The 17,332-nt window shown below is 36.8% G+C and overlaps 1 protein-coding gene across 3 annotated transcripts in view; it reads right to left on the bottom strand.

Annotated features, from left to right (window-relative positions):
• The window catches only part of KCNH5 (potassium voltage-gated channel subfamily H member 5), a 298,912-nt gene that overhangs the window by 97,845 nt on the left and 183,735 nt on the right, over positions 1-17,332 (bottom strand). For all 3 annotated transcript variants that reach the window (XM_032405260.1, XM_032405262.1, XM_032405261.1), the window contains exon 8: positions 5,033-5,232. In XM_032405260.1, the coding sequence (XP_032261151.1) occupies positions 5,033-5,232 (200 nt within the window). The remainder of the gene's footprint in view (positions 1-5,032; positions 5,233-17,332) is intronic.

The raw sequence follows: 17,332 nt of genomic DNA on the forward strand, positions 1-17,332 counted from the left end.
GATGATAGATGGATAGATAGAAAGCTTTATTATGAAAGCCATATAAACTCAAAAGCTGCTGTGCCGAGAATATACTATAAAGGGACAGACCAGTTATTTGGCTATACAGTAACCCAGGTAGAACATGATAGTGACTTGGACGAGGAGATGGCGATGGAGTGGTGAGAACTGGAAATGGAGCCAGCAGGATTTGGTGGAGGTTTTAATGTGGGGAGGTTTATCTAAGCAACTGAGGGGTGGAGTTTCCATTAACTTCATTAGGGAAGAATGTCCGTGGAGCAGGTTTATGGGAGATGATGAGAAGTTCAGTTCTGGACAGCCTTTTTTTTTTTTTTTTTTAAAGATTTTATTTATTTATTTGACAGAGAGAGTGAAAGAGCACAAGCAGGGGGAGCAGCAGAGGGAGAGGAAGAAGCAGGCTCCCTTCCGAGCAGGGAGCCTGATGCGGAACTCGATCCCAGGACCCTGGGATCATGACCCGAGCTGAAGGCAGATGCTTAACCATCTGAGCCACCCAGTTCTGGACAGCTTCACTGGATGTGAGTAGGCAGTTGGATAGGGGAGTCTGTAGTTCAAGAACAGATCCAAATGAGTGTGTAGATTTGGGCAGTGTTAGCATACATTTTTAAAGTCGTAAGATTGTATGATATCACTGAAGGAGAGAATATGAACAGAAAAGGGAACAGGCACAAGGACTTAGTTCTAGAATATACCCCAGTTTAAGATATTATCTTGGTCAAACTGCTTTCAAGAAATGCCACACCAAATTACACACAAACCACAATTTTATGATAGTGTCAGTCACTACAGCTTTTGCTAAGAGGGGGCATTATCTTTGTCCATTTGACATTAAAAATGGTCTCTTGCTGTTTCAATATTTATTTATTACAAGTTAAAATAATATTTATATATGTTTATTGCTAATTTGTATTTTTGTATATTTATATAAATTAACTATGTACTTAGCTCATTTTTCTCCTCAGGTATTCTAATTCTTATTCATTTACAAAATCACTTTACATATTAAGGTATTAACCTTTCACTTGTGATATCTGTTGCAAATACTCTATCTCATTTTCATTTTCATGGTTTTTGGTGTGAAAGATTTTACATTTTTTAGCCAAATCTATTTATCACTTTGTTATGTATTCCATTGCTTTAATATGTACAAAGATAAAGTAAACATGGTCATGTATTTTCTTTTTACTAGTTTATGGTTTCTTATTTTTTACATTTAACTCAGTCCATCTGATATTTATGTTAGGCCACATGGGAAACCCTCATTAAATATTTTCTGAAATTTTTAGCTCATTTTATAATTATATGAAATAATATATCAATTCCTTCTTTGTGATATGTCCTTTAACTTAAATTCAGTTCTTATCTATAGTAAAATCTAGTTCTGAGATAGTTATTCCCACTCTTTGCTCTGGCTAATAATTCTTGTGTCTATACTTTGATACTTTATTACCATATTTTAAAGTTATATGTACACTATGTAGTCAAATTACTGAATGCCTAACAAAAATGTGGCTCTTCTGCTCTGGTTGGAGTTTCTCTACTAAACCAAAAAGTTGAATGACAATTTTTGTTTTCTCTTTGTTCAGTAGAGCATATGGCGTGCTAAGAATACATTTTTTAACGTTTTTATTTAAATTCCAGTTAGTTAACATACAGTGTAATATTAGTTTCAGGTGTACAATGTAGTGATTCAACACTTCCATACAACACCCAGTGCTCATCATAGCAAGTGCACTCTTTAATCCCCACCACCTGTTTCACCCATCCCCCACCACCCTCCCCTCTGGTAACCATCGGTTTGTTCTCTATAGTTCAGAGTCTGTTTCTGTAAGAATGCATTTTTAAATTCATCCTCATTGACTATACAATTCAAGAGAATCTCCTATAACTCTGTCCCAGGCCCAGACTTTGGCGTATATCCCTTTATTTACAGTTCTATTACAGCTAGTTCTCACACATTTGGGTGGGGATTTTCTTAACAGACTGAGAGAAATCAATACAGGCATGGAGAGTTTGCTGCCACATTAAATTAAACTTTAAATAGGTTTTATACATGCACAACAAACCTTTCATATTTGCCAGTTATTTAACTCTGCTTCCCCCTTTAGTAAAAAACTACTCTTTCTGGATTCCCCTTTCAGTTAGGAGGCACATCTGTGATTTTTTTCTTATCCAAAAGCTAATCCACTTTAATATTTTAAATTATTTCTTTAAGAAACTTTTCATTTGAACTAACATTTTATTTTACCTTTAATATTAGCCTCCCAATCTTTTTTTCCTATTACTCCACTTTCTGTGGATACTCTACTGATCAGAAGTACATTTCTGTGACTACAAATAATGAACAAGCAAACCAAAAAAACGAAACAAAACAAAACAAACACCAAAAAAAAAAAAAAACGTGGTAAATACTAGGAACCCAGAAACTGTTTCCTGATACACTGGCATGTGGTGTGTCTGGGAGTGGACACGCCACGTAGCAGTTTCACTGAATGTGGACCTCAAAGAACATCATGCATTTGATGTCTTAAACACTGAGTCTCACCTGTATCCCTGAGGAAGATTCTCTTCCTTCTCTGGATACCCTCCCTATAACCATATATTGTTTGGCTCAGGCATATATAAATCAAATTCCACAGAATGTAGCTTGTCCTTTTCCCATCTGTAGTCATACATTCCATTTTAATGGCCATTTAACTAGAAAATTAATACTGCAGCTTGTAAGATGTTGAAAGAGGGAGAAATCTCACCCTCTTTCATGATTCCTCGAATAATTGCTCCTACCCCCTCCCCGCCCCCCACCAAGTATCTCACCTGCACTTCCTGTGAAGGCTTCCCTCCCTCAACTCTTCCATGTCTGACCCCTAAATATCCCCTCAACCATCTGCTCCTAACAACAGCTGCTGTGGCTTAAAATTACCTCAATGAAATTCCTCCGACTGAATATCTACTTTGCTCATTTGCTCTTTCCCTTTGACAACAAAAGGTGCTTATTGAGCAGACCTTTCAGAAAAACTCCAAGTCAACATCATATGATTAAAAGAACAAATCGAATTTGTGGGAAATGACAAGGAAAGTAATGTACTATCTGATTATCATGTCAAAATTCAGTACCTAAAAATAATCGTCTCCCGTGATGCTTATAAAGAAAAAGAGCTCAAGATGGGTTTTCTCTAAAACTCCTGTGCAGGCCCCACTTGTCATCCCCCATACTGGATGTAAATCAGCTGGGTGTAGGAAGTGAGAATTTATTTATTTTTAATTTGGTTTTGTTTATTTTAAGGAGGACTTTGGGTCCTTCTTTTCTTTTTTGGGTTTTTTTTTTTTTTTTTTTTTTTATTGTTATGTTAATCCCCATACATTACATCATTAGTTTTAGATATAGTGTTCCATGATTCATTGTTTGTGCATAACACCCAGTGCTCCATGCAGAACGTGCCCTCCTCAATACCCATCACCAGGCTAACCCATCCCCCCAACCCCCTCCCCTCTAGAACCCTCAGTTTGTTTTTCAGAGTCCATCGTCTCTCATGGTTCTTCTCCCCCTCCGATTTCCCCCCCTTCATTCTTCCCCTCCTGCTACATTCTTCTTCTTTTTTTCTTTCTTAACATATATTGCATTATTTGTTTCAGAGGTACAGATCTGAGATTCAACAGTCCTGCACAATTCACAGCGCTTACCAGAACACATACCCTCCCCAGTGTCCATCACCCAGTCACCCCATCCCTCCCACCCCACCCCCCACTCCAGCAACCCTCAGTTTGTTTCCTGAGATTAAGAATTCCTCATATCAGTGAGGTCATATGATACATGTCTTTCTCTGTTTGATTTATTTCGCTCAGCATAATACCCTCCAGTTCCATCCACGTCGTTGCAAATGGCAAGATCTCATTCCTTTTGATGGCTGCATACAATTATAAGAACATATTATGAGCAACTCTATGCCAACAAATTAGATAACCTGGAAGTAATGGATGCATTCCTAGAGATGTATCAACTACCAAAACTGAACCAGGAAGAAATAGAAAACCTGAACAGACCTATAACCACTAAGGAAATAGAAGCAGTCATCAAAAATCTCCCAAAACACAAAAGCCCAGGGCCAGATGGCTTCCCAGGGGAATTCTACCAAACATTTCAAGAAGAATTAATACCTATCCTTCTGAAACTGTTCCAAAAAATAGAAATGGAAGGAAAACTTCCAAACTCATTTTATGAGGCCAGCATTACCTTGATCCCAAAACCAGACAAAGACCCCATCAAAAAGGAGAATTACAGACCAATATCCCTGATGAACATGGATGCAAAAATTCTCACCAAAATACTAGCCAATAGGATCCAACAGTACATTAAAAGGATTATTCACCACGACCAAGTCTTTTTTGGGTTTTTTTTTGGGGGGGGTCCTTCTTTTCTAATATAAGAGAGATGGGAAAAATTAGAAGAGGTTTCATGAGAAGACAAGGAAGACATTAGAGATGTCAGATGAATGGGGAGCCTGGTATCCACTTTATAGATTTATGTAAGGAAAAGAGGAAAATAAAGAATTGTATGTTCTTCATAAACATGTGTGAGAGAGGGGAGAGATTTAAGTGGAGGACAGCATAGAAGACATATCACTTTTTTACTTTATAAGCAAGAAAGTTTCTTTCTAAATTTTAAATGGGCAAAAAGTCAAAGAAGAAATCAAGAATAAAACTGACCAGAGAGATGGCAGCACTGTTAGTTTTAGAGGAATGCAGCAAATTACTCTGAGTGGTAATGAGTGTTTTAGGGAAATGGAGTAATTAGTTGTTTTCAGAAACAACAATTTCTAAATTGATGATTAATGGTTGAGTGCTTAGCACCTTCTAAGCACTCGATACATACTACGATTGACTGATACGTCACTTAGGAAAAACAAAGTAACACAAAGCAATTATACAAGCAATACATGAGTGGGAGAGCTACAGTCATCTGAAGATCCTATTGAAATGGGAAATAAGTAACAACAACAATAATATCCCATACCTTCTCTGTGTCAATGCCTTTTGACATGGACCATGTTGAGACAATATAATCCATGACTCGTTCACTAAGGCCTTTGGGGACCTGATAGAGTTTCAGAAAGTCCCGCACATTATTCAGCATCTCATGGTATCGGTTGGTGTTGGCATACATTTGCTGGAAAATTGTAGTAACATTTCCAAAAATAGTTGCATAAAGAAGAGCTGAAAGAGAAGAAATAATGAAAATAAAACAAATATCCCAAGTGAAAAATAAATATGAATACTTATTAATCAATGAATCATCTGACAGAGATGTCTTTATAAACTTTTAGAGATTAAGGCATGTTAACCCCTGAGAAGAGTGCCTGGAATTTGGTATTCACTCAGTAATTGTTACCTTCAGTCTGAGAAACACGACTTCATGAGTATGTGCCATCCTAGTCAATGTGGCAAAACATGAGACGGGCTAATCAACTTCCTAAAGAATTAGATAAGGCAGAGTTATAATTTGCCTAAGGAATTCTAGCCTTATGACTAAAGACATCCTGCTGTCTTGTCCTCCTGAATGAAGCCTAATCGATTTAAATTTTCCAGGGATTGATGATCCAGTTTAGAAATGTATGCTCTTTTTCATTGCTTGTTTCTTTCAGCTTTTTGGAATACTTCTCTGCTAATAAATATTTTTAACAGAACATCAGAAATATAGGGAGTAAAGACAAATTAAAGAGTTCCATTTTTTAAATAAGGAAATAGGATTGGAATAAATAGCTAAATTAAAACTTTGCAAGTGCTTGAAAATTCCAGTTATTAAACTCATGTTTAATATCATGTTTAAGGACGCCTGGGTGGCTCAGTCGGTTAAGCATCTGCCTTCGGCTCAGGTCATGATCCCGGGCTCCTGGGATCAAGCCCCGCATCAGGCTCTCTGCTCAGCAGTGAGTCTGCTTCTCCCTGTGCCTCTGCACCTGTACCTTCCCCCCACCCACTCATGCTCTCTGTCTCAAATAAATAAATAAAATCTTTAAAATAATAATAATATCATGTTTAATCCCAGCATCGTAAGGTTTTTGATTCCATCATTTTAATTACAAGTAAAGCCAGCTTGCAGACCACTGTTATTTATCATCAGAGCCCTATGAATGCAGCAGGCCCCTCCCTCAACCCATAATTCACCAACTCTTCTCTCTCCAGATGTGGTCGGGCTACAATGTTAACCTCATCTTGTAAAAACTTTTAAAAACAATTGAGTTCAGCCCAGACTCAACATACCTCCAATCCCACCCACCCCACACTATCCTGTCCCTTTGGTTCCATTCCTTGCTTGGCAGTAAACTCTTTTGAAAAGGGGCAATACTTTATTCCCCTTAATATTCATAAACACAGTATTTAGCAACCATGTACATTCCATAAGCATTTCACAAATAAGTGTAGTATCACCAGTGGTCAGTTCCTTTCTACATCCTCCAAGCATTTGAAAAATGACTCCTCTAAACTGAGTATGGATTCATTTTGCAGTTTCATCAGCCAAATCCCGTTTGATGACAGTGGTATAAAATCAAGCTAGGAAAGCAACTTAACCTTAATCTGTTTTCAGAAATCATTCATTTTTTTAAGAACAGTTGTTCTTTGAATACAACAAATTATAAATTCACAACAGAAAGCTGTGATTTTATAACATTTACTCAGTTTGTTTGTTTTGTTTTTTGTTTTTGCTGTTATTTAGGCATTTTGATGCCAGTTCAGAACAATTTTTAAGACCGATGATATTTTGTTAAAACTGAGTAGGAACAAGGCAACCTCCTTGGGTCCCCTTCCTCTTTGGGAGCTTTGTACTATTATTTTACTATCGCTCAATAAACCTTGCTTTGCTAAAAAACAAAAAAACAAAAACAAAATTGACTAGGAACCGTATAGTGCTGACATTTCTCAACTGGGAATTAATTAATTAATTAATTATTCATTTATTTCCAGTGTAGTTAACATACAGTTATATTAGTTTCAGGTGTACAATATAGTGATTCAACAATTCTATACATTACTTGGTGCTCATCAAGATAAGTGTGCTCTTAATCCCCTTCTCCTGTTCCCCCCCCCCCCCCCACTGCCTCTAGTAACCATCAGTTTGTTTCTTCTCTACAGTTAAAAGTCTGTTTTTTGGTTTGTCTCTTTTTTTTCTCTGTTCATTTGTTTTGTTTCCTAAATTCCACATCTGAGTGAAATCATATAGTATTTGTCTTTCTCTGACTGACTTATTTTACTTAGCATTATACCCTCGAGGTCCATCCATGTTGTTGCCAATGGCAAGATGGGTCTTTAAATCTTTGAATATTTATATTTAAAAACAAAAACAAAAAAAGTAGGTAATCACAGATTTAATATCTCTATTCCATCATTGTTGGTATCAGGAAAGACAAAGAAATGTAAACAAATTAAGGGTAGACGAATCATATATCAAAATATGGAAGTTTTCATTTTCAGAAAAGAGAAATAAAGAGAATTTATGTCTTTAAAATAATGAACATTTCAGAAGTTAATGAAATAATGCTATAATCATTGTTTTGAATAGTGTTCAGCTATTGTAAGTTGTCAATAAATATCACAGAGCCACCTATTATTTTGACATGTTCAGCTTGTTTGGCTCCCTAAAATGCTTGCAATATGCTGTACTTGCCAAAGTGTCTTACTACTGCCTTTTAGTTTAATAAATTACCACACATTTTATCTTTTTGGGTACATTAAATATGCACACATTCTGCTCATATAAAAAGTTTCAGCACTAAAACATGAATAAAACTGCCAAAGTATTAAAAGTGTGCAGCATTAATAAATGAAGAATATAATCAACATCCCATTAAGTTTGGCATATTACAAAGATAACCACTTCTGCTTTCCATTTTCATGGGAGTGTGGCAGCTTACACTGGGTAGGACTAAACAAGGTCAGAATTTAAGATAAGACATTCAATTTTGTGTATTTACATTAGAAAAAAAATTTTTTACTTTGAAATAAGTTGCAAAGAATGTGCAGAAAGTTCACATGCACCTACATGCAGCTTCTCACAGTGATGACATCTTACACAACTAAAGTCATTTATCAAAACCAGGAAATTGAAAATGGCACAATACAATTACCAAGACTATAGATCTTACTCATATTTCACCATTGTTTTTTAAAATTTAGGTTTTTTTTGGTTTTTTTTTTAAAGATTTTATTTATTCATTTGAGACACAGAGATACAGAGAGAGAGAGAGAGAGCATGAGCAGTGGGAAGAGGCAGAGGGAGAGGAAGAAGCAGACTCCCCGCTGAGTCAGGAGCCCGATGTGGGACTCGATCCCAGGACGCTGGGAGCATGACCCGAGCCGAAGGCAGACGCTTAACCATCTGAGCCACCCAGGCGCGCCTCACCATTGTTTTACACACACTCATTTTTTGATATATAATTTTATAAAATCTTATCACATATACAGATCTGTGTAATACATCTATATTTTTTTAAAAAGAAACTACTTCTTCCTTAAAAATATTCTCAATGCTTGGGACTAGCATACATTTCAAAAACCATAGTAAGAGCAAGCAACAATGTTCCATGGCAAGCAAGAAAACTGTGTCCCGCCACAGTCTGTGTTCCCAGGATAAATGCGCACATCTCTGTGTTATGTGCATTTGCCAAAATGCCTAGTTTTTTAAGTAGGCTCCATACAGTGTGGAGCCCAATGTGGGGCCCGAACTCACAACCCGGAGATCAAGACCTGAGTTGAGATCAAATGTTGGATGCTTACCCCACTGAGCCACCCAGGCACCTCCCAAAATGTCTATTTTTATAAACCTTATATTTGACAACAATGTGGCTATCATCAACTAATCTTTTCTTCTTTATTTAAGTACTTCTCTAATCCCTTGGAGAACAGTGGTCCTCCCTGTCATTCTGCTATATTTCAGGCCTTGTCTTCAATGCTCCCTACTGTATTTCTAGAATACAGACCAGGTTCTGGAACATAGTAAGTGTTCAAATATTTTTTTCCAGTATATTCACACACCAAAAACCTAAGAAACAGTTTTTCAGAAACATCCTTTTTGCTAATCAAAGTCTCACTACTGGTGATACAAAAACACAGAAGGAATACACATTATTAACATGAGTAGGAGAATAAAATATTTAGAAGCTAAGGTGACACATGCCCTGGCTATATTAAGATAATAAATAATTTGGGAAGGCCCATTATCATTCATCAAACATGAATGCCCGTGTTTGGCCTGGCCAGTTTTATAGAGGCCTGTTACATAATTTTACCCCTTGAATGCAGTGCTACATAGTCAATTCACCTACTTTACTAATAATAATTTAGCTAATTTATTAAAATTTGATAAGCCTTTTTTATATGCATTCCCATAGCCTTTTAGGCTCAAGACAATTTTAGACAAGTCAAGCTTATCACAGTTAAAGTCTTGGTAATTCTGGCATACAGTTGGGTAATAATCTTATCTAAAAAGTCTTATATTTTCTTATTCACACAAAGAAATTATTTTGAAGATAATTATGGTAGACTGAAGATGGCCACAAGTCTCTGACACCTCTTCCATTGACAAGCAGGGTCTACACCCTTCCCCTTGAATCCAGGCATGCTCCATGACTGACCGATAGAATACAGTTACTATGCTCGTATGTCAGGATCTGGGCCCCGGCCTTAAGAAACCAGAAACTTGCAATTCTTTGCTGTTGGAACACTTGCTCTTGGAATGTAGTTTCCATGTTGTGAGGGATCCCAGGCATTCTTCTAGAGAGGCCTACACGAAGAGCAATCAAGACACCTAGCCAATAGCCATAGCTGAGCTCCCAGCTAAGCAGTGGCCTTAAACTGAACAATTTAAAATATTGATATGAGAAGACATTTCTGGTAACACTTAAGGCTATATAGGTGATTCAATAATATCTTTCCTTTCTATTTCTATTTAATAATGATTGTTAAGACACGAAGGAGGAGAGTCTGGGTGGCTAGTCGGTTAAGTGTCTGACTCTTGATTTCAGCTCAGGTCACGATCTCAGGGTCATGAGATTGAGCCCCGCATCAGGCTTCATGCTGACTGCTTGGGATTCTCTTTCCCTCTGCCTCTGCCCCTTCCCCTGCACATGCGCAGACACATGCTCTCTCTCTCAAAATAAATAAAATCTTTTTTAAAAATTATAAAAAATACGAAGGAAAATGTTCCATCAATCTATAACTATGTGTGGGGCGCCTGGGTGGCTCAGTCATTAAGCGTCTGCCTTCAGCTCAGGTCATGATCCTAGGGTCCTGGGATCGAGCCCCGCATCGGGCTCCCTGCTCGGCGGGGGCCCTGCTTCTCCCTCTCCCATTCCCCCTGTTTGTGTTCCCTCTCTCGCTGTGTCTCTCTCTGTCAAATAAATAAATAAAATCTTTAAAAAAGAAATCTACAACTATGTGTGCAACACACAGCTTGGCAACATCAGCTAACCAGCCATGTCTGTGGCTGAGCCAACTAAGTGGATTTCCAGACCCATTCAAGCCACCCCAACTGATACCACATGGACCAGAAATAAGTCATGCCCTCCTATCCATGCATAAATTAAGATTCAAGAGTAAAATAAATGGATGTTCTTATTTTAAGCTGCTAAGTTTGATTAGTTACACAACTAAAATAATTTAAACCTTAATAAAACAGATTGATTCTCAACAGGATAGAGAACCTGGGGGATGAGGGGGAGTGAGCTCCTTACAATGCACATCAGAGCTCAATAGTATATTTTAGGAGATACTTTTAAATATTTAATATACTTCGGGGCGCCTGGGTGGCTCAGTTGGTTAAGCTTCTGCCTTCGGCTCAGGTCATGATCCCGGGGCCCTGGGATCGAGTCCCACATCAGGCTCCCTGCTCGTCGGGGAGTCTGCTTCTCCCTCTCCTTGCTCCCCCCTCCCTGCTCATGCTCTCTCTCTCTTTCTCAAATAAATAAATAAAAATCTAAAAAAATTAATATACTTTATATTTTCAAATTCTAAAACACCTTTTTTATAATATAAACATTAAAGTCATTAATGTTTAATGTTTTCAAAAGGAGGCATAGGTTAAAAGACTGAATAATGTCATTATAACTAATCACAGATTTCATTATCCATTCAACATTGTTGAATTCAGTAGATATTTATTGAACATCTATTTTATACCAGCCACTACACTAGCCAGTAAGGAAATGATGATAAAAAGACAGACGTAATTCCTGCTCTCAAGTAGTAGCACTACTTTCTATAGAAAAGTATAGTCTTTAATTCTCCCAAATCACATTCTTTGAAAGAAGGCTAATGATCTTTTCCTTTTCATAGGTTACAAAAATTCACAAATAAACTTATAGCCAGTCCATGTATATAAACTAAATATAGTTTATTTTTCATGGTTAAATAATTTGCAAAGTCAAACAAAAATCTATGTTCAGCGAATTAATTTTAACTCAGCTTCCACTCTTAGGAGTTGCTCAAGAAAACAGATTAAGATGATGATATCTGGGTCTCTGAAGGAATTACATTCTCCAGCTGCTTCATTTTGTTTGCTCCTTAGGTCAAGCTATATCCATTCATCTCATTAATGACTGATTTGTACTTTTTAGACTTTTTTTGACTGTTCATGATGACATCCAACATTTACTTTTCCTAATTACCTTCTTATAAATCTTGGCAAGTAAACACTGGCCTTAGAATGAGCAATTTAAAATGTTGCTATGAAAATGTATTTCTGGTAACCTTTAGTTTAACCATCATTGCCTTTCTATTTACATTCACTAAAGTCCACCTGTAATAATGATATTTAAGATGTAGAAGGAAAATGTTCCATCAATCTGGTGATTGTATGGGTAGCTTCCAGCCTGTTAAAACATATGAAATGGCTCCTGTTGGTCTTAGGACAAAGTGAAGAAGCTGATCTTCAGGAACCTGTGGTTTCAAAGTCTTCCTCTCCTTCCAGCTCTCATAATGGCTCCTGGTTTCCCTGGATGCTCTTTTGCAATGACCCATATATGTATGCACCCTCTAGGTATCCACTTATGAGCAGATATTTTCTCTTTTCCAATCTTCACTTAATCTATGCCCCATTCCACCTAGTACCTGAAATGTGCCAATTATCCAGTTAGAAATGAATCTTATTACTTTACATTAAATATTGAAAACTATTTAATATACTAGCTCTCTAAGAGATATTGGAATTTTGAAGGGAGGAATTCCAGTTAATACAATGAGTTGATTAAATCATTATTTGAATTAAATGTTAACTAGTGAGATGAGTTGGGACACAGAGGGACAATTTTTAGAACTTAGCAAATTATAGCATAATATTGGACAGATTGCACCAGTTTATAGATGATCCCATGAGTACCATAACAACTGACTACATCAAAATAGTCTCAATAATTACATGGCAATGATTATTGATATTATTTCCTGTATCCTAAGAGTTGCTTAATTTTATGAAATTAATATGTATAATAATAACAGAAACCTCTGTTAATCAATTAGTAATGTAACATCAAAGATGGACAGAAAGGGAGGGAGATGAATGGAAAGATGTAAGAGGACTGTTCATTCAGAAGAATTCCAAGAAATTAAAGTTCGAGTAAAAACAAAGAATCAAAGGATCAAAATAGCTTGATCTTCACTTTATCTTTCTGTGATAGTTATTCTATTTTTTTATGCTAAGCAAATCCATTTTCTTTTTCTTTCTAATCCAGCAAAATTCATTTGTACTCCAATAAAATTAGTACATTTACCTTGATTATATAGCTATAGAAGTTTTTGTAACTTTGATAAAGACTAGCTGGAAAATATAGAACAATGACTCTGAAATAAGAGGAATGATAATAATAGATAATAATAGATGTTCAATGAATACTAACCTCATCATTTCAAATTCATTTATTATGAGTCAAACAATAGTTCCTAAAAAGTATCAAAATATATCAGGCAACCAGAGACAACCAAACGTTAGGGTTATCTTTAGAGGCCCCCAGCTCCCTCTTAGTGCCCACCTCTTCCCTCTCTTTGATATACCTACCACCAGCCTGAGCCCCCTTCTTACAGGGGTCTACCTCATTGCTTAGGACATCATATCTTCCTGGTTGGTGCATTGCCCAGCTGATGCAAAGGCAAGATTAGTCACACACACACACACACACACACACACACACACACAACTTCAGAGGGAGCTGTCTTAGGCACTGAACACCATCTCAAGCAAGGGCACTGTTAGATCTGCCATCCTTGGGACACTGGTCACTCTTGTTATGTTTCTCAGAAATTCTAAAGCCATCTTAGAAAGTGACAGAGGAAGGAGAAATATGAGGAGGTTTGGAAATAAAAAGGCACAGAGACAGAGATTGCTGGTGATGCACAGTCACTCAGACATGCCTGAAGGGAAAGGAGACACTTTTTTTTTGACATTATATTTCAAAAATCATAGTTACAAAGAAAGACTAAAACTTCAGCTGAGTACAAATGACTAAAGGAAAATAAGGTATGTTCATTTCAGGTGATGCCAAGCTGGGCAAAGTTCAGCACAAACACAAAAGGCAGAATACCAACTTGGAAAAGGTAGCATGATGGACCTTTTTATTTTCTATATCTAAAAATTGCTACTGTTTCGGTTTCTAGGAACAACTGAAAGTATAAACTACATTTTATGAGTTACTTAACTAATAACATGTACTTTTTGTACTTATATTTTGTTTCCATTTTTTTTTTCCTCTGTTAAGTTAGGAGAAGGCACATTTTCTCCTCTCTTCATCTCTATTCACACACACACACACACACACGGAGTTTAATTATAATCTGATCTGATGAATAGATAATAATGATATAAGTTGTATTTTTCAGGATATTTATAAATTCTTATATTGTATCTTTCTTTTTAAAAAAAACTTTAAGGGGGCGCCTGGGTGGCTCAGTCGGTTAAGCGTCTGCCTTCAGCTCAGGTCATGATCCTGGCGTACCGGGATCGAGTCCCACATCGGGCTCCCTGCTCAGCGAGGAGTCTGCTTCTCCCTCTGACCCTACCCCCTCTCATGCTCTCTCTCTCTCTCTCTCTGTCTTATTCTCTCTCTCTCTCAAATAAATAAATAAAAAATCTTAAAAAAAAACTTTAAAACACAAAATAAGGAAACCATAATGGTAAGATTCAGACTATAGCAGTTCAATGATTTTGATACAGGAATTTTCCTATGCCCCTCAAATTATGGAATGCCAAGATCAACCTGCTTTACCTAGTTACAAGTCCAGCTTTATGAGCTACAGGGGAAAAAAAAAAAGAGAGAGAAAATAAAGTGAGTTCATCATGGTGTAATTAAGGTGAAAATGGAATTTCTTTTACTTATGGCTCTTCTCTGTTTATCTTGTACTAAATACACATTTTAGTTGCTTTTCGGTAGTGTTAACTTTTCAGTAATGATATCTGCAAGTTATTTTTGCAATCTTTAGCACCAGAATATAAAAAGAAACAATAAGTAGAGCATAACATTAAATCACTTACTCTTTCTATGTATCTATAAAGTGGGTGTTACTATTATGCTTACATTGGATGGAAGCACCAGATACAGTATTTGAATAATATTAAGATACCTTTTTGCCAAAACACAAGTATTACTGGTCCAAGATCCAAAAGTGGGAAGTGGCACTGCCAACAACCTGAGGGCTCCTAGGAACAGTACCTGTGGAACAGCCAAGAGCTTCTCATATACTATTGCAACCTGTCTTCTTGCTGACCCTCAATACATTTCATTCTTACTTCCAAATCTTTGTTCACACAACTCCTTTGTGGTGGATTGCAAAATATGAAAATTTTTTTCCATCTTGATATGCACATGTCTTTGCATTGAGACTTTATTGCCTCTCTACCATAGGTGGAATCTATTTCCTTTACTCTGGGCTGGCTTTATGACTTCCAATAGAAGGTGGCATAGATGATATTATGCAACTTTGCTTTCGATTTATGGGTATATATAGAAACATGACTAGAAGGATGTTTACAAAATGTTAATAGTTGTTATATTTGGGCAATAGAATTTGTGGCAATTTTTGTGTCCCTTAAACTAACCTACATTTAAATTTTTACAATAAGCATGTACCATTTTTACAAAAAGGGTAAGTTATTTACATTTTTAGAAAGGACAGAGCTATAAATCTCTTTAAAGGACAATTAAGTCAGTTCCCAGGTGACATATTCATGAAAAGTCATTAAAAACCCAAGATGCTAATGGTGATAGCAAATCTTTACTTAGTGCTTATTATGAGCCTTACATATGTTATCTCATCAAATTCACACAATCACCCTAAGTTACTATTTTATCCTCATTGTAAACATAAGAAAACAAATTCAGGAAATTAATCTGCCCAAAGTCAGGTCAGAGTCTCAGTAACTACACAAACTAACACGCTTATCTGCTTTAATGTTGATATTGCAAATAATAATCACCTTATCCCATAGCAGACCTCATATAGCCAATGTTAGCTGTTTACTAATCATTGATCTGGCCAAAAGTTCTTAAGTAGGAATAGTAGATCTCAAAGAATCAAATACTCCCAAGGTCTACATTATAGGTCAAGTAGAAATAGGACGCACCCCTTAAGTGACATGTACCCATCACTAAACTAGGATATGCTTACATGAATACAGACAAGAAACCCTTAAATCTGCTATGGTTGCCACAATACCCAAATGGTCATTTAATGCAGTAGAAAACAAAATTTATTGATTAATATCTCTGTAACATAAAAGGAAAATTCTAGTTTATGTTGCTTATGCTTATTCACTATGATATACTATTATATATTATGATACATATCAATACTAATCAGGCATTTATCTTTATTTTGACAGAATTAAAAATTCAAGAAAATTGGATATATACTTAACTGACAGAATGGGATTTCTAATTTGTGAATCTTAGAAGGCAAAATACCCAGGGGACATGAACAATACAAATCTAACTCTTACAGTCTCCCCATCACCATCCTCACATTGTACATTCTTAAATGTACTTTTTTTTTTTAAAGATTTTATTTATTTATTTGACAGAGAGAGACACAGCGAGAGGGAACTCAAGCAAGGGGAGTGGGAGAGGGAGAAGCAGGCTTCCTGCGGAGCAGCAAGCCCGATGCGGGACTCGATCCTAGGGCCCTGGGATCATGACCTGAGTCAAAGGTAGATGCTTAACGACTGAACCATCCAGGGGCCCCACCTTAAATGTACTTTAAATGTACCCTTTGATCCTCCATCACAATCTAGTTTAGATGCCCTGTCATCACTTTGCAATGATTGTAATGACCTTCAGCTGGACTCCTCCTTCTATTTTTTTTTTTTCTCAATTATTAGGGTCAGCCCACTGAACTCAGCAATAAATACCTTTTATCAGCCATCTTTGAACCCTTTCTTTAAAGAAGTAGGCAGAGTAACTTGTCCAGTCTAGAGATACATCTGCTTGTCACTATTCTCCTGCTTCCCTTCTATCTGTAAACTACACTAAACACCAAGTTTCCAAGCCAGATAAACAGCACTTTGGAGGGTGGAGTGAAGCCTTTCATTTTGGAGCTAGGAAGGGAGATGAGATATTGTACATTTCTTTCTGTTACCATTTTCTCAACATATATAATTTATAGACCCTTTACATGGTGGAGATGCAAAGTTACAACTTTCAAAGGTAAAACTGAACAATTTTATGAGGCAGACATTTTGATCAAGGGCACCACTGCTGCTCAGTCGGTTAAGAGTCCGACTCTTGATTTTGGCTCAGGACATGATCTCAGGGTTGTGAGATCGAGCCCACGCTTTGCTCTGCATTGGGCAGGGAGCCTGCTTAAAATTCTCTCTCTCCCTCTCCCTCTGCCCCTTCCCTGCCTCTCTCCCTCTTAAAAAAAAAAAAAAAAAAAAAGAGCACCCCTGCTGTTCTCTGGTCAATTGTTGGCTCCTCTCTCTCTGTAAGAGTCCTTTATGAAATCAGTTACTAAGAGTTTTTCATGCTGCCTTCAGATGAACTCTTACAGCTTCCTTTCTGTTAACATCTCAGAATCCAGTCTTGTCATTCCATGGCTAGCTTAACCACAACAACCTCCTCACTGCTCTCCTTATCTCTGTTCTCCATTATAATACAGTCTGCATATGGACGCCTGGCACAATCTCCTAAAATACTAAAATTTGTGATTCTATTTTCCTCCTTAAAAATATTTAGTATATGCACATAGTCTATAAGGTAAAGGCCACTCTGAGAGAAACTGTAGGATGATCTCTACAATGGGAAAAAGTATCTATCTGTCAGACTCAGTACTTTTTTTT

The sequence above is a fragment of the Phoca vitulina genome, unplaced genomic scaffold (genome assembly GCF_004348235.1).
Source record: "Phoca vitulina isolate PV1807 unplaced genomic scaffold, GSC_HSeal_1.0 scaffold7, whole genome shotgun sequence".
NCBI lineage: Eukaryota > Metazoa > Chordata > Mammalia > Carnivora > Phocidae > Phoca > Phoca vitulina.